A 24,125-nucleotide genomic window follows, 5' to 3' on the forward strand; every position below is an offset into this window, starting at 1 on the left:
ACCCATAAATAAAACATGATAAAATAAAAAGAAACAAGTAATTGATAGTCATGTAAAACAAGTATAATTCTACAAATATAACGAAACTAGATTTTATCCCCCGTAATTATTCGTTTTAATATATACTAGTGGTAGAGCCTACGCGTTGCGGCGGGGATGCAATGGGGATTCGGTCGGTACGGGTTCAGTTCTTTATGGCACCACATTTGCTATAACCAAATTTATAATCAGTATAGTTTACGATACAAAAAATATTAAATTTATACAAACATATCCTAAAAATTAAACCAAACAAAAATACATAACTGAGCGGACATACTTCGGATCCTTCAGCTTCATGTGTTCCTTGAATGAAGGAAAATGGAGGTCCAAATAAAGCCTGCAAAAGAAAATAAAACAGCCAAATATGTGTTTACTTTTTTGGTCAAACATGTACAAGTAATTTGTAATTGTAGAAGACGGTTAAAGAAGTTTTACGGAATTTAAGTTGGTTCCTTTTGAATCCCAAGATTGACTGCTGCCTTCGGCTCGATAAAACTGGGAGGCATGGTCAACAATTCAAGAATGTACATGATTGACCGTGGGGCACATTCAAGGAAAAGCCACACGAGACCATGCGATTTTAGAAATTAGAATAATGTGGAAAAAAACAACATGAAAATATGCATCACTCTTTAGAGTATCCAATTTGTATTATTAAGAGATACATGATGATGTTTGAAATCAAATTTACCAAATATGTGAAGTTACAAACCGTTAAGCTTCTCGTAACTTTTTTTATAAAGACAACTAAATTATATTTTGTATATTACAAGCCTCACCAACAGTGTTAAATCTCATATGAAATTGAAAGTACATAAAGTCTGACTTTAACAGTCAAACCTACCTAATAATAATTTAGTACCAATGCCCATCACATTCAGGTTTGACTTTATAAAGTCAAAGTTAGTTATAAAACAAGCTGGTTTGGCTTGGCTCAGTCTGGGCTCAAACGAAATAATATGCGAAATATCTAGTTTAAAAATTAATCTTTTAATTTGTTATTGGCAACAAATTCCATCATCTTCCTTTAGTCCATTCGTTATTTTCGTACAGTTAACTGTCGTTGGTTGTGCTTTGGATTTTTTATGTTATTTTTTTTTGTATTTCGGTAAAGGCCCCGTAAGATAGTCGCTTTAGGCCACAAAAGACGTTGAGCCGGCCTTGATCTGAAACTTGCATAATATCTTATTTATCTGACTAAAACAATGAATACCAAATATATTCAATTAAAATACTTAAAATTTCATATGTAAGGATGCACCCTATACCCGTTTCTTTAAATGCCACAAATTTGAAATCGATATATTTGATACTATAATTTTATGTTGGGAATATGTAAAACTATCCTATATTTAACATCCTAAATGTTATCAAGAACTTGGAACATTTTTTAAAAGTAACTTACAGCTTTTATGCTTTCTCCTGTTGCATAGCATAATGAGCTGATAATGAACATCATCGTATCCTTTTAATATTTTCTCCAAGTTAGCACATACCACACCTTCCTGCACATCACATTATTTACTATTTAATTCGATTATATACAATTAGTGAAATATATGTTCAAGTTTATTGGTTACGTACAGATTTTCTCACGGTTCTTCCTCGAAAGAAAAGAAGCGTAGTTCGTGAGTCATAAGGGTGTAGAGAATTATCATCCAAAAAAGACTTCACTACATGCATATAAGGGGCAACGACGTCTTTTTGCAGATTTGACATGACTTTAGAGTATCGTCTGAAATCTGCAACGATCAGAATTGATGCCTTCACTTCCTCTCAAAGAAATCTCAAAGCATTGGGATGGTGCATTGGAATTACGTGGTCTCTTCCTCCGGTCCGTTGCCAATATTTGGATTGCCTCAAGAACTTAAGAATGTCAACCTGTAAATTTACAAACAGATGATCAATAATTTTGAAAACACACACACACATAACCAAATCGACCCATTTTGAAAAAATGGGGTTGAATTTGTCACCTCAAAACAGTAGTCTAAAGTATGGTGCAAAGCACATGCTACTTATTGCATAATATGATATTCATGTGCAACCATAAAGTTGTCCAAATATATGTTTAGTTGTTTTGTTGTATAGCTTAATTGATTAACACATAACTATCCAATACTGATATGGTTTGTCTGTTACATTAAGTGAGATCCATGTCTTTTTATGATCTAAAATCTTTAATGAAACAAAAACTTGAATAAAAATGTTGTCTTGGAGATTAATTATAACATAATGAAAAAAAAAAAAAAAGACTACAAGTGAAAAATAATTGGTCAAAGGAATAGTGTGTTTGGTTCACTTAAAGATACCTGTTAATGGTTCATGGAGCCTGTTAATGGCTTAGCACAAGATTGCCAAACAGGCCTTAAGATCAAACAATTGCAGTGAACAAGGCTTCTACAATCCAACAATGAATTGGAAATCATGATATACCCTTTTATGCCTTTTTCTTCTTTTTCGGAACTGAAAATGAGTAGATGACACTGAAAAGGAAAAGATGCTTAATTTTGCTTAGAGCTGTGGCATTTACAGTTATTGATGAGTCAAGGCCACAGTCAAAACATCACTAAACATATAGGCAATTATATAGGCAATTATACTATTCCGCTATTCTCGCAGGTTATAAATGATGCCATAACATGACAACAAACCAACTGGCATTATTGAAAGTCAATTAGGCAATTAGATCATGACCCGACCCAAAATAAAATAACCGTTTGTTATATCAGCCCAGTCCGACCCAAGCCCATTTTAACCCAACCCATCCCGACCCAAAAACTAAAATAATCCTTTCTTAAATCAGCGCATTCCGGTCCAAACCCATTTAACCCAACCCGTCCAGACCCAAACTAAAATAACCCTTTCTTAAATCAGCCCATTCCGACCCTAACCCATTAACTAAACCGGAACCCACCTGACCCGACCCGACCCGTTTGTCAGTCATATACAATACAATTACAAACGTACATCTAATAGTCCAACTAAACAACCAACTCATACCTGCAACTGCCTATCAATCTCCGTATCCGGATCCGTCATATTCCTCCCATGCATATTAAAACTCAATAAACTAAAAAACACGCCTAACCTACGCTGCACTCATAACCGGAACCAAAGACCAGAAACAATGCATTTTGACCCGAAACAATGCAACTGCGCGTCGTTGCTAATCCGTTGCTTTGACATCATTTTTTAGTGCTGTCAAAGTGCAATCTTTTTAGTATTAACTACTGTCAAAATCACAGTTTTCGTTGCATTTTATTTCTTTCAGAAACAGCATTTTTCTGCATTTTTGTTGCTGTCAGAACATAGTTTTTGTTGTATTTTGTGGCCGTCAAAAGAGTAGTATTTTGTTACAAATCATATTTTAAGTTTTATGGCATAACGCATTCAGGAGGTAAACAAAGAGAAGTACCTAATTTTTGTCGGAACGTTGGCCACGATCTGGTTTGACCCGAACCTATTGTTGGTCATAACTTGTGACCTGAACCAAAGTAACACTGTTTTTTACTTGACCCTTTATTTAATGAAGCCGTTTTAACTCATTACAGACTCTGAATCGACCCACCCGTTTTAATATGATGACTAATATTTGTGACGTTTGAGCCAAAATCAACAAATTTTTAGGAAAGGATGGCCGGCGGGATGAATGGTTATTGGAGCAATTGGCGGGATGAATGGTTACCGGAGCAATAAATATACACGCGTCTCCCTGGAAAAGTGTCAATTACCATTTTGTCGTCCTTATCTGTTTTATAGATAACAAAATCATGACAATCCATGAACAATCAATCAGGTAATTCAATTTCTGCCCGTTTGACCCTAACGATTTACATTTTACTCGAATTCTTCAATCAACATAATAACAATATCAACAAAATCAGGAAAATTAGTTAAAATGAAAGTAAAATAGGGAAGAGATTGAGCAGAATTGACAATATCAAAAACAAATCAGCAAAAAGTAAACATACGTGGGATAGGTCAAGTTGGATGAAACCGTGCTCAGGGAACATCGCGCATACTGTAAATAGAGAAATAAATCGGCATTTTGTTGTCAATGAGTCCATGTGGCAGAAGGAGATGAAGATCAATTAACCAATCAATGGGTTTTATGGTATGTTGCTGTTACATCGGCAAGTGAGAGGATATAGCCGGAGTATTGAATTGGATAGCCGCGTCTCCTGGATGGTGATTGCAGTATCATTCAATTCAATTGATTGTTCAGTTTAATTCATTATTGGAATTTAATGTTAATCGGAGATGGATCTAACGTGTGGCCTGAGATAATGATAGGTCGACCTAAAGTAAAGGTTAGCGGCGTCTCTTAACGACGTCTTAAAGGAGTGAAATTACCATTTTATACATCAAATATGTTTTATAGGTAATATAGACGTAGATATATATATGGACTAGCGTTAGAAACCGCGTAATACACGGGAAAATTCAAATAATAAATATACAAAAAATTGTAACAATTAAGTACATAAGTTCAAAAGAAAACGTAAAGGTAGCACAAAATATAACTTTGAACCCATATTATATGTAATTTCGTCTGAAAAATACAAAATCATGAAGCAATTTGCTCTTCAACAAAATAAAACAAAAAAGCAAATATACATCGAACTTTGACTATGGTAGGTTTTGCCCCACGCCAAAATTCTATAACTTGTGTGTGAACCCTCAGCGGCATCGCACATTGCTACACTCTACCAAATCGCTCTCCCAATTTCCTCAAGTTCCCTTGTCATGTAAATCAAGTAACGAATGTGAACACGTTTCCCGAGTCTCAATATTCTATACATCTGAAATGTTGCATATGAGAATATACTGAATTGATATTTACATAATTACCATATGACTATCCAAAGTTAAATAATATCGTCTAATAAACTTATTTTTTTGTTCAATAGAAAAGAAGCAACAAGAAAGAGATCATAGGTGATAGGCTCTTTAGTATGTATCAAATGGCTCACACCTATGATTTTTAGTGATCAAGATAATTACTTTTATTAAAAAATTTAACAAAACAAATGTATTAGATAATTACATTATTATTTACCAATCATGCATAACTTCTGAAGGTCCACGATCATAGATGAAAGGAAAGGTGTTTGGACTACTAACAGGAACAATATTCATTACCCAACAATCCAGTTTATTGGCAATGACAGTTACTACAAATCTGCCAAAACAAAAATATGAAAGATTGGTGTTATGGATAGTTAATTATACAGAAGTTTCTAAATGCGAAATGAAAAATGCTAATATACCTTTCATATCTGGCTTTCATGTCTGTCACATTTCCAAGCACCAAACGTAAAGCTCGAGCATAGCTATATATTATTTCTTTCCAGTATTTTGACTACGCTTAAAACAAATAATTTCTTGATATATATGCATTAAGTTGTATGCTTTACAACAACAAATCATGTAATTAGTTCTAAAAACAATGAACATTACAATTTACAATTCATAATGTAGTTGTTCAAAAGTTTATAAATAACGCGCACCTTATTAAAGTTCTACTTGGATTTTTGGTGCATCTTCCTTCTAACCACCTCTTGCAGGCAACAGAGTTTACTTGATGATTTCTTGTAAAATAGACATGGCCCATTTATTAAACGGGCTAACCCAAACGTGATCAGATTCATTAAACGGGTTAGAATAACTAAACCAAAACCTGATTATTTTCGGCCCGGACACAAATGGTGGCTCAAACAGAGCAGTTTAAACTATAAGGGAACAAAAAAGATACTGCTTCATTATCTGAATAAATCTGCGTGTTTTTATTCCAAATGGAGTCATGTTCATACAACAAATCAAACATATCATTACTAAATAGTAAATATTAGACTAACTTATTTTTTATGCAATTGAGTTCATACAGTAAGCAAATTCAAATTGCTTACCTTACAAGTAACAATCGGTAATCATGGTCGGAAAGCAATCTCAAACAGGCAAACACCAATTTCTATTTAATATCAAACAAAAAAGGAGATATGTAATCCCTAACACCCGTACGATTGCAGATTATGTACGCATTATTTTGTGGTCAAGCATATAAGCTAAAAACATATTTAAAAGGCATGTGCTAATCATGAGCCTAAACACTATGAAATTGATTAAAAAAAAATTAATTGGAGCAATTGTCCAATTTAATTACCATTTGAATAAACAGTAAAATATCAACTGATGAAGCAGTCAAATTTAATATATGAGATATACAATTAGCGAGAGATGATTTAGGGTTAATAATCTAATCGATTAAGATAAACAAAAGCATTATGATAAACTTATAAAATCGATTATTAGGGTTAACAATGAAAATAATGTAGTGGAATCGAACAAATAAAATAGAATTGATTCAGAGATAAACTTACCTGGTAAAAATCATCAAACCGTGGGCAGAGACGAGGAGCAGATAACGACGGCAGTAAACCTAGATAAATCATATTAAGACTGTGCTTTAAATAGGATTCGATTTAACCGGTTTTAGATCCAAATCCAGACTTTGCACCGAGATTTTTTTGGGCGGGATTTTGATATCAAGTAGCATTATATGCGATGTGTCATATTTATTTTATTTTATTAGAAGAAGAGTAGGATTTTAATTTTATTTATTATAAGAAAGTTAATAATTAATATACTTGAGGTTTGATGATAAAATAGTTTCACAAATAAATAATATGTTATAATCCGATTTAAAATCTATCTGGGTTTGGTGATACCCATTACCCGTTTATTTTCTTTATTATAAAATTGTTTCTTAATTATAAATAATATATTTTTTAAATAAAATAGGATATTAATTTTTAGTATATCCCTATTTTATAGGATTTTCATATCAAATATTTGATGAGATTAATTTTTAATATAATGAGATGTTATAACCCGTTTAAGAGCTATCTGAGTTTGGTGAGACATTTCCCCATGAATTCGGGTCAAATGCGTGAGAAGCCTTCATTTACAAATAAAGCAATCTGATGGCTTGAGAGATAGTTGTTTTACATTTTTTGTTTTTTAATATTTATTTTTTGGATTTTAATTTTATTTATTGTAAGAAAGTTAATAATATACTTAGGGTTTGATGATGAAAGGGTTTCATAAATAAATGATATGTTATAACCCGTTTAAAAGCTATCTGGATTTGGTGGCCCATGACCCGCTTATGTTTTTTTTTACTATAAAATTGGTTATTAATTATAAATAATATCTTTTTCTTTTTTAATTGGATATTAAATTTTAACATATCCCTATTTTATAGGATTTTCATATCAAATAATTGGTAAAGTTAATTTTTAATTTAATGAGATGTTATAACCCGTTTAAGAGCTATCTGGTTTTGGTAAGACCCATACCCATGAATTTGGGTTAAATCAATGAGAGACCTCTATTTAAAAATCAGCAATCTGGTGGCTTCCATAAAAGGGGGGGGAGCGACCACATCGCGACATGTAGGATTTTAGGGTTTTTATTTATATATATTATAGATACAAAAGCCTTTTGTGGTAGGTACTATCTATAGTGTTTTTGGATTTCTTGAAAACCAAATATCTTCTGAATCACATGTGTTTCATCTTATGAAACTTATAATCGGATAAGACAAGAAGTTCACAAGAATAAGAGCTTTTAACACATGAAATCCGATATTGAATTCAGGTCAATTGATTTTCTTATATAAGGGGTTAAAAGGTGCAATGAATCATCGAGAACCTTCATGAAACGTCATGACAGTTGATGATTATTACAGCCATAACTGCTGTAGCTACAACATCTTCGGTACTTAAGAACAAAGTTAATTTTGACGAAAAACTTTGGTTTTCAAAACCAAAACTAGTACCAAATAACAAAATTAGTTATGAAAAACAACTTTGGTTACAAAAGACCAAAGCTAATTATAGTCATCAATTTTCTTTTTGAAATACCAAATTCAAATGAGCACGTTTGGTTTTAAAAATAAAGCTAATTCTGATGATCAAATGCAATCAACTTTAAACAACTTTATGATTCCGAAGCAACTTTCAATGCATAAAAGCAAGGAAAGTAAAAGTTTTTCAAGCGGATCTGTCAGCTTAACCTAGCTAAGGGTGATGCTCGAAAAGCTTGTGTTGGTTTAGGGGCCTCGACCTTAACAAACTTAGAAATTGTAAGGTACTGAAGTTAACATAGTATTATTAAGTGTTGGTAGAAATTACCAACTTTCAATTGGTATCCGCTTATCTAAAATGACGTTGATGACACTAAAATCATCAGCACTGGTTAGCAGATAGAACAAACTCTTATCCACGAAAGACCAGAATGAAAACATGAGACGAGTACAAGGGCCGTTTTGGCAATTGCTTAAACTAAAACCATCATCCATTCGTGCATGAAATCAATGACAAACAAACAGTTGACGAATAACAACTTGTATCCGTACATCTGGCGTAATGACTCCTGTCTCTGTAATTGGTTTCGATTACGAGAGAGATCGAAAGATCGGAGAATTCTGAAGAGCTGTATCGATCGGCATTAATGGCGAAATCGGATAAGCAGCTGATGCGAGCCTGCGAAGCGGCAATCGAAGGCTCGAAACAGAAGGTTGTGATGTCGATTCGTTGTTCAAAAAGCAAGGGCGCATGGTCTAAAGGCAAAATTGGCAAAGGCCAGACCGCTCCTAAACCTAGGGTTCTTGCCGTCACCTGTAAGATTCAATTCAATTCATCATTGGTCATGCTTACTAGTTCTGTAAACTTATAATTAGGTTAATAATGTTGATTCACATGTTTCAGTAATATTGGAAGTATCCAGTTATTATTAGCATCAATGTAGAATTAGTGATGCTCCATTTGAAACTTCAAACCAGGTTATAATGTGAATAGAAGCTGGCGATCTTAAAAGAAATAGTAGAAACATAATATATGTTGTTAGGGCTGTAAAGGAACAGAACCGAACCGAATTCATGTTCGTGCGTTTAGCATTAAACTTGTTCACGAACACTAACATAACGGAAAAAATATTGTTCGTGTTCATTTGTTAAGGAATTGAACTTGTTCACGAACGCAAACGAACATGTACTATTTAAGAAAGAATAAAAAACAGCATTCATAATGCAAAACATTAGACATAATAACCTTAATTGAATATAAAGTTAAGCACTAGCTTGTGATAATAATAATAATCATCCCCCAATCGGCGGTTTTATTATGATAATGTCAACGAAGCACAAGTTAGATTTGCTGTTAGTTAAAGCAAGACTTTATAAACAGACCATTAACAAAACGAACTGAGCATAAACAATATAATTATAAAAATTAAATGTGAGGCTGGTTAGTAAAAATGAAACATTATAAAAATATAAAACAAACCTTTGACTAACGAATATAAACAAACGAACGTAAACAAACACCAACAAACACATTACCGAACGTTCATGAACCTAATGAACGAATGCAGCCTCTGTTCATGCTCGTTCATTTAACTAGAAGAACAAAATTCCTTGTTCGTGTTCATTCATTTATTAAACGAACGAATGTGAACGAACTTCCCACCGAATGATTCACGAAATGTTCACTGAACACTTGGTTCGTTTACAGCCCTAAATGTAGTGTTAATCATTAGATATAGAACCTGGTTTGATATTTCTTGTTGACGCCATCTTACATATTTGCTCAGTGGGCTGCTTGCTTGTTTCACTTGTTGAAGAATATTAACAAAATAAATTCCAGAATTCTCATTTAATGATTTTTTTTTTGGTTGAAATTAATGATACGAGCACTTAATTATGGATGCTCTTTGTAATCTCATCTTTGAATATCTGTGGCTTATGCAGCACAAGATACAGGTAAACAAACTAAGGTGTTTCTCCGTGTCTTAAAGTATGTGGATGCCAATACTCTTGAGGTATATGCCATAAATTGCTTTCTCAATTTCTATCTCTATTGCCACTTCTCACCTACATCATGTAGTTCATTTACAAATATAAATTCTAATCCTGTAGTTCATTTACAAGTATAACTTCTAAGTTTTGAGGTTTTTTTGTCTCAAAACACATCTGTATAATCATTTGTTAGACGTGCATTTCTTTGTTTATTAAGATTCATATCTGTTTATTAAGATTCATATCTTTGTTTATTAAGATTCATAATTTTTTGTCTCAAAATTGCACTAATTTTGACGTTATTTTACTAATCTCGTGAAAATAACGTTAAAAGTGGCGGAAGGTTAATCAGGCATCATGTGGTGGCGTTGATAGGCGAAAGACAAGGGCACATGCACCGATCAGCCGGTGTCCCGATGATTGAGTGCTATGTGCCTTATGTCCAAGGCTTGATGCAAAACTACTATCGAGCCGGGGGTCTCACCGGAAGCAGCCTCTCTATCCCTATGGGATAGAGGTAAGGCTGTCTACATCTTACCCTCCTCAGACCCTACCATAGCATTGCTATTGGTGGGATATACTGAGTACGATGATGATGATGATGATGATGATCTTTTTAAATTTTTTCCGCAAATCTCTACATGTGAAGCAAGCGAAAATTTACAAGCTCAAGAATCTTGGGAAGGTGGAGGTATTAACTAGTGACCCCAGTGGCTGCACATTCGTGCTGGTAATGAATCTTTTTCTATGCCTACAAATCATTCCAATTTTTTTTTCTATTTTTTTATGCATTTAAGTTCCCAGACCATGTTAATAGCTGTGCTATTGGTGGGATTTTATCGGGTATGATTTTTGCTGTTGTTTCATGCCTTTAAATAGCTAAGCTTTCCATTCTTTTATAGAGGACTAATCTGCCAATAGGGTTTTGATAATCTCAGAAACCAGAGAGTTGCTCCTATTCAATGGACCATGCTCAATGTTGATGACAGGTAATTAGTCCCAGTTTCATGTCCATCGGACTTTAATATTATAAACATGTTAGTCTATAATTGTTTAGATTTTCTGACTTCTAGGAATCGTCTGTTGGTCTGTATGCTTCATATAATCAAAGATGCATTGGGCCGTCTACCGAAAGTTGTCGGCATTGATATTGTCGAGTTAGCTCTTTGGGCTAAGGTGTGTGTGCGTTCTTCTAGTACTATCATTTCACTGTACTTTTTGCTTATAACATTTTTTGTAACATAATGCTTTTACTTATAGGAACACACATCAACATTTGCTAACCAGCAGAGTTTAAAAGATGGATCTTCTGGAGATCTGTTTTCAGGAGTTGACACCTCAGGTACAGGTGGAGTGTCACAAGCAGAAGAAGAGGAAATAGAAGCTCTTCTAGGCATGTACGTATATACATGCATATATTTTTGTTTATACTAAATGCTATTTTTATTAAACAGTTTATGATAAATGTTATGCTGCATTTAATAATCTATATCACAACATAAGTTTTTTCGGTTAAATACTCAAATGTAGGTTATCTTAGATTTTTTTTGATAATTTTGGCAATGGGTTGTGACTAGATATGTAATGGGCATTGGGGAAGCAGAAGTCTTTTCTGAAAGGTTAAAGCGGGAACTTCATGCTTTGGAAGCAGCAAATGTGCACGCAATTTTGGAAAGTGAGCATTTAGTCGATGAGGTAAATTACTCATAATATAGGAATATATGAATGTTCCATTACAGATAAGTTTCTTTTTATGAATTTCAGCATCTTTTGTGCATTCTGAAAGTATTAAACTTATAATTATTATAATTCCACAGGTATTACATGGAATTGAGTCAGCCACAATTTGTGTGGAAGATATGGATCAATGGCTGCACCTTTTTAACTTGAAGCTTAGACATATGCGAGAAGACATTGAATCCGTATGAACATTATGCTATATTATAATTCATATTTCTAAGATATACATGCTAATCAAGTATTATAATTCACAGATAGAAGCACGCAATAACAAGCTGGAAATGCAGTCATTTAATTATAAAGCTTTAGCTGCGGAACTAGATAGTCTTCTTGAAACATTGCATATCCCTACAGAGGTAGACTGTTTTCATTCAGTTTTCAACTTATGCAATCATACTTTTGAACATGTATCCATTACAGATTTCAGATTGTTTAAGTGAAGGCACCTTTGATGAGTCACATCTGCGTAAATATATTGAAGCATGTGAATGGCTAAAAAGGGCTTTGTGTGGTTTTGATGCTTTGGATCCCAGCTATACAGCAACTAGAGCAGTATATACACTAATCTTATCTACCTATCTATGTTAGTTATAATGTTTATTTATTCTTTTTAAATGTTTCATTTTATGCATTTTCTGTCACAGGTGAAGGAAAAGAAGGCCTTCCTTGAGATAACAAAGTTGACTTTTGCTCGAAACTCCTGTGCTTTTTTAAGAGACTATTTTGTTCATTTGGTAGATTCTATGATGAGTGATACAAAAAACATCTCACAGGTTTATTTCTTAGAGTCCATTTTCTTTTTTAATTTCTACGCATGCCAACCATAATTTAATGTGTATTTTGGCAATGTGCAGCGGGGGCAACTACAGAAACCTGATCATGCTGATCTTCACAATAAATGCAGGACTTATGCACGTCTGTTGCATCACCTGAAGGTTAATTACATGTAATTCAGTAATTAATACTTGATTTGTGGTTATAATACTGAATAGTATATAATGCTCTTACAGATCCTTGATAAAAACTGTTTGACTCCATTGAGGAAAACTTATTGTAGCTCCTTAAATAAACTTTTACGCCACGAGGTAAACTTTATAAACCTATGAAATTGAATTCCTCTTATAGGTTTTAATTTTTTGTGAACTATATTTAGACTCGTGAATTTGCTAATGAGCTACGGGCTGGTACCAAAGCACCAAAAGTTCACACTGTATGGTTTGAAGGTGCCACCGCCCCCAACCAAAATGTAGACACTTCATTGGTTTCTGAAGCTTTTACCAAAATGCTAGAAGTTTTTGTCCCACATCTCGTTGAAGAGGTTTGAACACATCTCTTTATCCTTAACGCGCGCGCGCACACACACACACAGGCTATCATTCTTGTTTTTACTACCACTACTTCTGAAACTGCAGAGTGCATTTTTGGCATTCTTTATGCGCTTCGAAGTTTCTTCACATGATCCACCAAGTATTCAAGACGATGATGATGATTCAGGCATGATGGACATGGATGAAAATGAAACCAACATTGGTAATAATGATATCAACAATAATGATATATGTTAAAAATGTAGTTCTTTTTTATTCATGTAATATAAACTTTCTTGAATATTTACATGTAGGTACATTGGACATGGGGGCATTAAATGTGTCACTTCATGATTTGCTAGATGGAATACAAGTATACACATTGTTTAGGGTCAATTTCTGAGTCTTTTGAGTTTATTAACTTATTATACTTTTATCAACTTTCAGGAAGATTTTTTTGCAATAGTGGATTGGGCCCACAAGATTGATCCGTTGCTGTGCATACCAATGCATGGTATAACCGAGCGATTTCTTTCTGATATAAAAGCAGAAACTGCTGGATATGTAGGTCTCTTACTTGATGCTATTGATGATAAAATTTGTACACTATTTACTCAGGTAAGTTGCAACTATTATGTTAATAACTGAAAGATTACCGCCATATGAAAACCGCCACTGGTGTATGTTCAATTGCAGTTTGTGGATGAAGCCCGTCAACAGATAGAAAGAAATGACAGAAACGTTAAACAAACGGGTGTCATGTTATTTGTACCTAGGTAGAAGTATTCGTGTTTTAAAGTAATCACTAATTCATTAGTATGTTTATCCTTGGTACCTACTGTGCAGATTTGCATTGCTCGCAATGCACATGGAGCAGTATATCCAGGGGCAATCTAGGGATTTGGTTGATCAAGCATATATGAAAATTGTGAGTACTTACTTTACTTAATTATTGCTCAGTCAAATAAAAATGAAGCTAAACTGGCGGTGAAAATACTTTTCAACAGATTGGTATAATGTTTGTGACTCTGGACAAGATTTCTCAGGCAGATCCAAAACACACGGATATATTTCTCTTAGAAAACTATGCTTCATTCCAAAATAGGTATTGATAATTTTTAGCATTAAGGATTTTACTTTATTATAGTTTTATCAACCATGGTTACATTAGATGCTGATGAGAAGCAGTTCTATGCAGTCTGTATGACTTGGCTAATTGCGTGCCAACTTTAGCTAAATTTTATCATCAAGCATGTGAATCTTATGATGAATCGTGCAAGTGTCATACCAGTTTGGCCATATACTATGTAAGTAACACATTTCGTGTTTCTCGTTGAGAATTATGTTTGTATGCTAATGGTGATTGTGGTTCATCAAAATTTGCAGGTGTTCGAGCGGCTTTTTCAGTTTGCTAAACGAATTGAGGATGCGATGTCAACTAATGCTCCTGAAGAGGTCAGTTTTGGAATTCTTTTTTATGTCTTCTCATTTAATATAGTTAAAAATTTCATCACTGTGTTGTAATTACAGATTCAATTCCAAGCTGGATTGACAAAAACGGATTTTAGAAAGGTGATAAAGGTCAATTTAACTGGGGTGAGTTACTCAAATAAAAGTTTAAATAAACCAAGTTATCTTGTGTACATTAATGAGACTCGTTTTGCACATAGGTTGACAAACATATCACTGCAATGCATAAGAAACTGATGAAGAACTTTACCTGTGAGGATCTGGTACCTACACTATGGGATAAATGCAAGGTATTTCTTATAAAGATATAAAAATTTTTCTTCATACTAACGAGATGAAATAACCATATGATGACTGGCATTTGACAGAAAGAATTTTTGGACAAGTATGATAGCTTTGCTCAACTTGCTGTCAAGGTCTATCCAGGTGAAAACATTCCATCCGTTGCAGAAGTTCGAGACCTTTTAGCATCAATGTAGGGTTATTATAGCCTAGCTATTTGGATATTCCACTTTAAAAGTCAAAGGTATGCTTGTTGACTGCAATTCGTGTGCCGTCTCAAGCAATACCAACATTCTGTCTCGCTCTTAATCAAATTTTCAGCATATATGAAATAGAACTTGTTTTATGTATGTTTAACTTTAGTGTTCTTGCCTTTGAATTTTCTTTATAAATTTTAGATCTTCATTTTCATATGTTTTGACTTGCACATATTTCTAAAAGAGCAATAGTATGCAACCAGAAAGACTTTTAATTCCTATAAACATAATTGTATACGTATAAATTAAAAACATATTTATTAATCTAAGACCAGTGAAATACAACCTTAATTATATACCACCACCTATAATTAAGAGGACCAAAGAATCATTAGTAATACCTAAGAATTTTACGGTTTAGTGCCCGCAGACAGTTGTGAGAGTATGAATAAAACAGCAGAAGAAACAAACACGGCAGCAGCAAAGCAAGCGAGATCTAGCCCCGTAACCAAAGGTATGCTCTTGAACTTCTCCAACACTCCAACTTGAAGCAACAACATTAAGGCATGCCCGATTTTGGACTTCGCTTCATAGATCGACTTCATTCCAGCCCATGATGGAAGCTCCTATAGTAATATCAACATTGTTTTTAAGTTGTCGGTAAACAAGGTTAGTTTGTATAGTGTTGTTGGTGAATATACCTTGAGATAGAAAAGGCCAAAAAAGTTGGATGGTGGAACGGTTCGGCCTTTTGAAGACTGCGATCCAACAAACATGACATGTAACCCCATCCCAAATATGAGCATAGCTGTTCCTACTAAGAACATATCTGTAGGTGCCAAAGAAAACGTATATAACCGTATAAGTTTTATGGGTTCTGATCATATAATGTTATGGCACACAATGAGAGTTACCTAGGGCTTTGATGAGTACATCCATGATATGTCCATGATTGGAATGGTGGTAGATGGCTTGAAAATACCCGAGGTATGCTTCCACAACCAGAAAAACACCCTAAATATTAATCCAAACTACCTTAACATGTTATGCATGGTTTCAATTCCTTATTTTCTAAATTCTTAACCGAACAAAATTTATGATACCTCAAGGAAGCATAATACGGAACCAAGCAAGGTTCCTATTACGCCAAACATCGTAAGAAATCGAGAGTCCATTATTATCTGCAAATTCACAAGATCAAAACTATATACGGGGTTCAATTACAAGAAGTTGCAAAAACTTAATTGTGAACCGAAATTAATGCCATATGTATTTCATGCGGTTATTGTTAGTTGATATGCATGTTAGAGAGAATATATTAGCTAGGGCTTATGGTATGATCTTTATCATAATTACTAAATATGATTTGATAAGAGTTTCATTAAATAGTTGATAAGTAATACAAAAATACATTATGAGATTTTCATTATTCAATTTAGAAGAAGTATGTTACCTTTTCTACCAGTGATTGGATGATTAGATTCCACTGTCTACGTCTTGTAACAACCTTTAAGATGCCTAAACTATTACTTCTCAAGAACACCATTAGGGTAGCCAAGTCTACTACTACTACTCTCTCACTTATCGGTGTTGGTTCAGCCACTGAGCCCTCTAAATCCGCCACCAAGTAAGTGACGGCTTTAGGTAACGCTACGGGTTTCTTCTCAATATCTCGAGCCAGTTGAGTGTTTTCGGACCCAAAACCAGCTGCCATGCATGTAAACCTCATTGCCAATACACCTTCCAAAGAAGGTGCTCTACCAAGAGCAGATGACAGCCTCGGCATACGTATTAACCTAACAGCTGCCATTGGTTAGACCAGGTGAGGTGATGCAATTTTAAAATAATCAAATATATTTGAGGTTTATATGGGAAATGAGAAATAAGAATCCAAGCATATTAGCTGGGAATATGTCGGTTGCTTGCATGGTGTTGGTGGGGTCATTTTAGACAATTCACCTACTCAAGCGTCTGACGCTCATTAATCGCCCAATCCCCTTGCCCAAAAACTCCCCAGCACGTGATACATTCCACCTCATTTTGACACCAGAAATTGAATTAACACATAGCCTTATATCTTACCATTTATCCTTTGCTTAAATATTCTGATAATGCGGTTGAATAAGCAATAACACTACAATTTATCTAAAGAGGGAAGAATTATATTACTTCACTAGCCATCAATTATGGAGGGTTTTGTTGTACAATCTTATTCATATTGTATCACTTGTTACATAATGAGAAAGTTCTCGATTCATTTTGTTTAGTGATTAAACTAAAATATGAAAACCGCTTCGTCATGTCACTAGCATGTAAGCATGGGTGCTCTCACTAACTTTTTCATAAAAAAGGCTCAATGGTGTAACTAACAACACAATTATTATTTATTTTTTTTTTTAAATTTGAGTGGCTGAATTTGATTGCGGCTCCACCACTTTGAGCCCTTGCCCGTTAACACCTTTGTGCCCCAAAGGCTTAACCCGCCTTTAGCCACAAAACCCACTCCACATAAGCCATAAAGGCGCCACACAAGATTATGCCTAGAAGGAAAAGGGCACTAGGGAGGGGGGGGGGGGTAGTCGCTATGGCATTGGCGAGCGTTAGAGCGAGAGGACGTGGGGTCACATGTATCTCCGTTAGTCTATTACGCAGCAGTAATATTTTATGAACAATAATGTGATGGTTATTGAATACCTTTAATAACACTCTGTCTTAACGTCTCCAAAAGGGTGGTTGTGATTTAACAAAAAAATGGGAGATGATGTTGAAGGCTCCTTCCGCTACGTCTTCTCTGTTCTTAGGATAAATCATACGTGAAAAAACAAATGTCATGCTACATGTTTATTGGAACATACATAAAAAAAAATTACACGCTTACTTTCTGAAATGAGATTCTGATTTATAAAATTATATATATTAAAAAGCAACATTTGTTTGTGAGGGTAATACGAAATTCATTTTTGTTACAAATTTTAGAGCTGGTTGTATTCTTTCAATGCACAACGACGATATACTTAGATTTGGTTTCTCTTAGGGCTGTAAACAAACCGAACGAACACGAACAAGGCCTTGTTCATGTTCGTTCGTTAAGAAAATAATATGCTCACGAACACTTACCGAACGAGATTTTATGTTCGTGTTTGTTCATTAAGGAAATTAGTGCGTTCACTAACGGTTCACGAACACAAATAAAATTGGCAGAGCCTAGAGATTGAGACCGATGCATTCATCAATGTGAATAATGAAAGCCATTAAACGAATCGAATAAACATGAACAAGGGAATGTTCGTGTTCGTTCATTTAACTTTAAAAGAACACAGACACTTAATCGAACAAATATTTATGTTCATGTTCGTTTATTTAAAAATGGACATTTGTGTTCGTTTGTTTAAAATCTAAACAAATATAACTGAATAAAGATAAGCGAACATGTATGAACAAATGTAAATGAACACAAATATAAACGAACTTAAATGAACACAAATTAACAAATATAAAACATTTAAGTAGATGACCTATCAAGATAATATTTAATTATTTTCTATTAATACATAAACGAACGTAAACAAACAAACAGAAACGAACGTTCATGAACATAAACGAACGAACGGAACATGTGTTCATGTTCGTTCATTTAATTAAACGAACACAAATTTTTTGTTCGTATTCGTTCGTTTATTAAATAAACGAACATAAACGAACTTCTCGCCGACCGGTTCACAAATATTTTACAAACGTTCGGTTCGTTTACTAGTTTCTCTATTTACTTCCTCGACATTACGTACAAATAGTTGCTGACGCTTTGTTTTGAGGACAAGAATAGCATATCAAGATTCAATTTTTCTAAACTAAACTTCAAATTATTATTATTTTTTTTCTAAATCATCATAATCTTAGTTTTTTTTTGAATGACCATTTGAATCACTAACGGGTCAGTGACCCACACAATTGGGGTGTAAATGAGCCGAGCTGAGCCCGATCTCAAGGCTCGATCTCGATTCGTTTAACTTATATGGAGCTCAAACTCGAGCTCGACTCGTTTACTATTTATTAATTGTTTTTTATATATATTTATAATAATTTTTATATATTTTTTCAGTTATAATTTTATGTATAAAATAATATATGTTATTAATATATGTTATTTATGTTTATTTTTAATAACATTATATATTAATTAATAATTATTATATATATGTTTTAAAAAGATATATAAATGACAGACTTGATTAGGCTCGCGAGCCGGCTCGAGCTCTATAGGTGAAGCCCCGACTCGTTTATTAATCGAGGATACTTTCAGGCTCGAGCTCGGGCTCGATTCAGCTCGGCTCGATCAAGCTTCTTATCGAGCCGATCTCGAGTGGCTTGCGAGAGGTTGGGCTCGTTCGCACCGCTACATCCAATCATCTCCATTCGATTTTCAGGAGGAAACCCACTATATGTGAGAAAACTCAATGGCTTAACCTGAACACCCTATTATTTCATCGCATGTGAGGACTTGAATCCAATACCTCCTCTTGGCTAGACATACTAAAGAATGTCATATTAGTTAAACACTTAAATTTGAAAAGGTTATGTATTTTACGGTACGGTATAAATACGCATGTCTTATACTTTTATAATAGGAAATGCCATTATTTCTATTACTTTTAATAGAAAAATGTTGTTTAATATTTTTATGTATGGTTTTTGTTTGGTCTATCCTAAAAACTAGTTATTAATTTTATTAATTAAGTTGAGGAAATAAATGCTCAAATTAAATTAATTGGTCCATAATCTAAAACCAAAAATATAAATATTTTACATAAATAAAAGTTAGCCTGGTTTATATGGTAATTAGCATTTAACCCTTTCGCCCCACCCCTTATGATATGGTGATAAAAGTGTTGGTGTTACCTAGCAAATATTAGGGTTCAAGCCTCACAAGAAAAAAAAAAAGAAGTTAGATAAATTTTTTTAAAGGTTGTTATTCATTCATATACTGAATAAAATGATCTAATTACAATAAAGAGATGCGTAAGCGGGTAACCAGTTGCGTCACCACCATATTTTGAATGACAACTGTGCCCAACCCGTTGAACTCTTTTCAGAAACGTAATAGCTTCGGGTGCAAAGGACACAAATGCATCAAAAGCAAAAGGAATGAAGACGTGTTGATTCTCGGCATATGCTTTCTCATGCTTAGAAATTTTTCCTGATTCCAACTTCAACACGGCCTAGCTAACAACAAGCCGGTATCCCTAAGCCCAACAAAGGAATACTCCAATAAGGTCTATATAAGCATGATTTTTCCCGCCCATCCAAACACAAAAATGTCTGCTGATCAGAGCCTAGACCTCCATTCAAATGAATCAAATAGGAAATTCATATTAGCCTTTTCTTTTCTTTTATTTTTTTTACGTAAATCCCCCACATCTATGACCAAATCATGTCGGAAAGCTCCTTGCAATAAAGTACATGCTCACCAAAATTAGTTGTTCAAAGGAAAAAATAATAATAATAATAATAATAAAAATTAACCCTTTAATCCTTCATTAATCTATAATTTCAATCCATAACCTTCTACTCTCTCCCCAAATCCTCCGTTTGGCGCCGGATTCTTGTCCGCCCGATGAACTCATTTCCAGGCAAAGTCCAATTTTAGCAGCGGATATTATTTACGCTTCAAGAAAATAACAACCCACATGCTTTCTTGATTCCTCCGCCGATCCCAATCTTTCAATTCACCTGTTGGGTCGAACAAGCTTGAACCCACGTACTCTATTCTCCCAATTCATATAATGGCATCAGTCAATTTCTCTTTTACTTCCTCAATTCCACCATGTACGATCCGTAAGTCTAATTCCAGTAGAACAAGCACAACAATACAACCAACAGCTTCATTAATCACAGCCCACGAGTCCAACTCATTACCCCAGCAAAGCACCACAAGAAGGTACGATCCTAACAACATTTCTACTCATTCAGACATTTTATCAAACACCTTGCGTGCATTACCTAACAACATATCTTTTCCAATTTGGGGTTTGTTTATTATACAGATGTGAGTGTTTTGATATGTATAAACATGTGGTTCCGTTTGCTGATGCATGGTCATGGCAAAAATCGATTCTTGAAGACCGAAAGGCGTTGATTGATAGCAACGAAGATGGTTTGGATACGCTGATCGTGCTCCAGCATCAGCCTGTTTATACGTTGGGTACTGCTAGTTCGGAAAATCACTTGAGCTTTGATATTAAAGATCCTCCTTTGCCGTTGTATCAAACCGAACGTGGCGGTGAAGTTACCTACCATGGGCCAGGACAGGTAAACACGGTATACAGACATCACTAACATGCCATACAAGCCTAAACGTATTATACGGGCCGTATGAATTGGTGTTGTCAGATTATACTGACACAAAAGTGATTGATGTGACAACTAACAAAGTTATATGGGATGCATGATGATGTAACCTGGTGACGGCAAGTGTAAACGAGCCGAGCCCGAGCTCAACTCTTTTTGACTTACGAGAGCTTGAGCTCGAGCTTGGCTCATTTTGAGCTCTTTTTCTAAAGCTCGAGCTCTGTTCGTTTATTATTTATTAGTTAACTTATATAACCTTTTAATTATTTTTTAATATTTTGAGAAAAACCTTAAACGAGCCTAAGCTCGACTCGAGCTTGTGTAGTACCTTAAACGAGCCAAAGCTCAGCTTGAGCTAGGTTGTACAATGTGAAATTAATTACATTCCTGAAGAGAGAAATTAAAAAAATACACAAGGCTTTTTAAGGCTTGACAGAACAAGCTTCCCATACAAGGCTCGAGCTCGGGTTTGATAACTTCAATGAGCTTTATTTGAGGCTTGGGCTCGAAAAAGCTTGGCTCGTTTCGAGCTTTATATCAATCCGAGCTCGAGTAGCTCACTGGCAGCTCGGTTCATAGCATCATTGGTGTAGTATCTATAGCAACCGAAAGTTATCATCTTTTTCGAACTTGATCTTTACTCATCATAAATTTGCGTTATATCAGTAAACTCAAATAATAAAATCTTTGCAATGTAGCTAGTAATGTACCCGATTATGAATCTTCGTTTCCACAAGATGGATCTTCATTGGTACCTTAGAGCACTCGAGGAGGTAGTTATTCGGGTTCTTTCCTCAGTTTTCACTCTAAAAGCTTCTCGGGTCACAGGCTTAACCGGAGTTTGGGTCGGTAAGTGGGGCACGTATCCGGTCACCATTAAAACTAGCATCTCATTGTTGTTTGCTTATTTGTTCTCTGATTTCTTCAGGGGGCAAAAAGCTAGCAGCAATTGGAATACGGGTTTCGCGATGGCTGACATATCATGGACTGGCATTAAACGTTTGCACTGATCTTTCGCCTTTTAATTGGATAGTTCCCTGTGGGATTAAAGATAGAGGAGTTGGAAGCATCAAGGGGTTGCTGAGTGATTCTTGTTCAATATTTAATGATGGTGAACTCATTGATACTGCTCATGAATCATTGTTAAAAGAGTTCTGTGAAGTTTTCCAGGTTGAATTGTGTCATCAGCCAATACCAAGTTTGCTTAGGTTTCCAAAGAGTACACAGTGAATAATTTATGTTTTGTTCCTATAAAATCATATCTAATCGTGCCAAACGGGTTGACAAGTTGTAAACGGGTTTATTATGTGAAGGTTGTCTGTGCCAAGAAAGAAGGATCCCAGACGACAACCGCTCAACCACTTTGTATTTCATGTTGAGTAGATTCTAAACCTTGGTTTTGTAATTTGTACCGGACAAACTCGTCTATTATTTCATCCTTACTCTTAAATATACATAGCAATATGTCTTGCTATAATCAATAAACGTGATAAAATGTTTATTTTCACCTCGTGTAAATAGTACTTTTATCACACAAATATGTGTGAATAATATCAAGGGGTCCGGTTATTGTTTGTCTACATTTCTAACTAGGGGTGATAAAACGGGTCTTACCTGTTAGATTCAACCCTAACCCGGCCCAAACCTGGTTTTTGGTAAAGACGAGACCCGAGAACCAGCCCTAATGCTAATAATCTGTTTGGGTCCTAGACGGGTTCCTCAGCTCCTAGAACCGTTGGTAAGTGTTTGAGCCATTTGTTTAATACGAAATGGTTTTTAATTGGGAAATTACCGGGGTCTGGGTTTACTGCATTGCAATTTGAAGAAAACGAAAACACAACCATAACTAACATCATAAGGATTATACTATATCTAATTAGTATAAACCAACATATATTTTGTTAAAATCAATGCTTGTTTTCATAACACGTGGATATGGATATGTCATAAATGATAATTTTTTATAAAACTTGTAAAAAACCAATTTAAACTAGTAAAATAAATCAAGTCATATAGAAAATAACAAAATCAAACAATAACTCAACTAGATTGTATAATTAATTTAAAATACAAATGGGTTCACTTGTCTTCGCTCAAACCCGTGGCTAAATCCGGACCCAACCCTCGACTTGGTTAACTCCATATATTATACCCAGGAACCCCTTTTAAACTATAAATGGGTTTCATGGGTTTGGATGTAACGGGTCTCGTGGGTCTTATGCTCACTTATGTTCGTAACCCGGGGTGGGTATAATTTGTCTGGCTTCCAAACACAATTAGTTTCATGCTTTCTAACCTTATATCATGTAACATCCTGAAAATTTTCATACAAATTTTGACAATTTAGGAAGTGAAGGGACCAGCTAGTCATTTAGCTAAAATAAAAATATAAAAGGCTCACGTAGTGACATGTGGCTGATGGCTAATCGATATGGAATGACACGTGTCAACATAGAGTGGTGCGTTATCTCATGAAGCCACATGTGCCCGATGACTAATCAAAATATGGAATGACATGTGTCAACACAAAATGACACTCGTAATCACAAGAGTGGCACATGGCCATTGGTGGGGTTTAACGGTCCAACCAGAGGTGTGAGAAACGACTATAAATAGTAGCCATGGGTTGCTCATTTGTGGCATCCCAAACATCAAACCACTCCCACTTTCTCAAAGTCTGTTCCATCCCGACGCCACTCCGGATTTCTGACGTTTCACACCCCACTGTACGACTGTACGTGTAATTAAAGTGCTACTTGTTCGTCCTTACCATTATACCCGTTTTAAGGTAGGAGATATGCTTATGTCATTTCAATACATAAATTAGACTCTAGTAGAGGGTATAGCTTAAACCTTGGAAAGTTTTAATAGATATATTTA

The 24,125-nt window shown here is 34.8% G+C and overlaps 3 protein-coding genes, 1 long non-coding RNA gene and 1 pseudogene across 4 annotated transcripts; 2 read left to right on the plus strand and 3 right to left on the minus strand.

Annotated features, from left to right (window-relative positions):
• Positions 1 to 1,432: 1,432 nt before the first annotated feature.
• On the minus strand, positions 1,433 to 8,407 carry LOC143616623 (putative arabinosyltransferase ARAD1; annotated as a pseudogene).
• A 152-nt stretch (positions 8,408 to 8,559) lies between these two features.
• On the plus strand, positions 8,560 to 14,913 carry LOC143616627 (exocyst complex component SEC3A-like). The gene is made up of 25 exons (XM_077089407.1): positions 8,560 to 8,728; positions 9,857 to 9,927; positions 10,554 to 10,634; positions 10,826 to 10,893; positions 10,978 to 11,080; positions 11,165 to 11,301; positions 11,482 to 11,599; positions 11,722 to 11,826; positions 11,899 to 12,000; positions 12,065 to 12,196; positions 12,289 to 12,417; positions 12,499 to 12,579; positions 12,655 to 12,729; positions 12,798 to 12,962; positions 13,057 to 13,174; positions 13,266 to 13,324; positions 13,399 to 13,569; positions 13,648 to 13,727; positions 13,798 to 13,879; positions 13,959 to 14,056; positions 14,150 to 14,258; positions 14,338 to 14,406; positions 14,482 to 14,547; positions 14,622 to 14,711; positions 14,790 to 14,913. The coding sequence occupies exons 1-25, from the start codon at positions 8,560 to 8,562 to the stop codon at positions 14,898 to 14,900; spliced, it is 2,589 nt and encodes an 862-aa protein (XP_076945522.1). The 3' UTR covers positions 14,901 to 14,913.
• Positions 14,914 to 15,310: 397 nt separating this feature from the next.
• LOC143616628 (uncharacterized) lies at positions 15,311 to 15,727 on the minus strand. Its single transcript, XM_077089409.1, has 2 exons — positions 15,602 to 15,727; positions 15,311 to 15,526 (listed from the first exon to the last, which is right to left on the minus strand). The coding sequence occupies exons 1-2, from the start codon at positions 15,725 to 15,727 to the stop codon at positions 15,311 to 15,313; spliced, it is 342 nt and encodes a 113-aa protein (XP_076945524.1).
• Positions 15,728 to 15,818: 91 nt separating this feature from the next.
• LOC143616625 (uncharacterized) lies at positions 15,819 to 16,647 on the minus strand. Its single transcript, XR_013150691.1, has 3 exons — positions 16,354 to 16,647; positions 16,004 to 16,081; positions 15,819 to 15,914 (listed from the first exon to the last, which is right to left on the minus strand). It is a non-coding gene; the product is annotated as an uncharacterized LOC143616625 (long non-coding RNA).
• Positions 16,648 to 20,680: 4,033 nt separating this feature from the next.
• LOC143616626 (octanoyltransferase LIP2p, chloroplastic-like) lies at positions 20,681 to 22,475 on the plus strand. The gene is made up of 4 exons (XM_077089406.1): positions 20,681 to 20,835; positions 20,942 to 21,206; positions 21,944 to 22,094; positions 22,174 to 22,475. The coding sequence occupies exons 1-4, from the start codon at positions 20,681 to 20,683 to the stop codon at positions 22,473 to 22,475; spliced, it is 873 nt and encodes a 290-aa protein (XP_076945521.1).
• Positions 22,476 to 24,125: the final 1,650 nt, after the last annotated feature.

This window comes from Bidens hawaiensis, unplaced genomic scaffold, assembly GCF_021521415.1.
Source record: "Bidens hawaiensis isolate Kalapana, Puna unplaced genomic scaffold, B.hawaiensis_p1.1 tig00048361_1, whole genome shotgun sequence".
Classification (NCBI taxonomy): Eukaryota; Viridiplantae; Streptophyta; class Magnoliopsida; order Asterales; family Asteraceae; genus Bidens; species Bidens hawaiensis.

Coding starts and splice junctions, on each gene's coding strand:
- LOC143616626 (XM_077089406.1), top strand. CDS start 20,681: ATGGCATCAGTCAATTTCTCTTTTACTTCCTCAATTCCACCATGTACG. Junction 20,836..20,941: donor CAGCAAAGCACCACAAGAAG/GTACGATCCTAA, acceptor TTTATTATACAG/ATGTGAGTGTTTTGATATGT. Junction 22,095..22,173: donor CTTAACCGGAGTTTGGGTCG/GTAAGTGGGGCA, acceptor TGATTTCTTCAG/GGGGCAAAAAGCTAGCAGCA.
- LOC143616628 (XM_077089409.1), bottom strand. CDS start 15,727: ATGTTCTTAGTAGGAACAGCTATGCTCATATTTGGGATGGGGTTACAT. Junction 15,527..15,601: donor TTGGCCTTTTCTATCTCAAG/GTATATTCACCA, acceptor ATATTACTATAG/GAGCTTCCATCATGGGCTGG.
- LOC143616627 (XM_077089407.1), top strand. CDS start 8,560: ATGGCGAAATCGGATAAGCAGCTGATGCGAGCCTGCGAAGCGGCAATC. Junction 11,302..11,481: donor ATAGAAGCTCTTCTAGGCAT/GTACGTATATAC, acceptor GGTTGTGACTAG/ATATGTAATGGGCATTGGGG. Junction 12,730..12,797: donor ATAAACTTTTACGCCACGAG/GTAAACTTTATA, acceptor AACTATATTTAG/ACTCGTGAATTTGCTAATGA.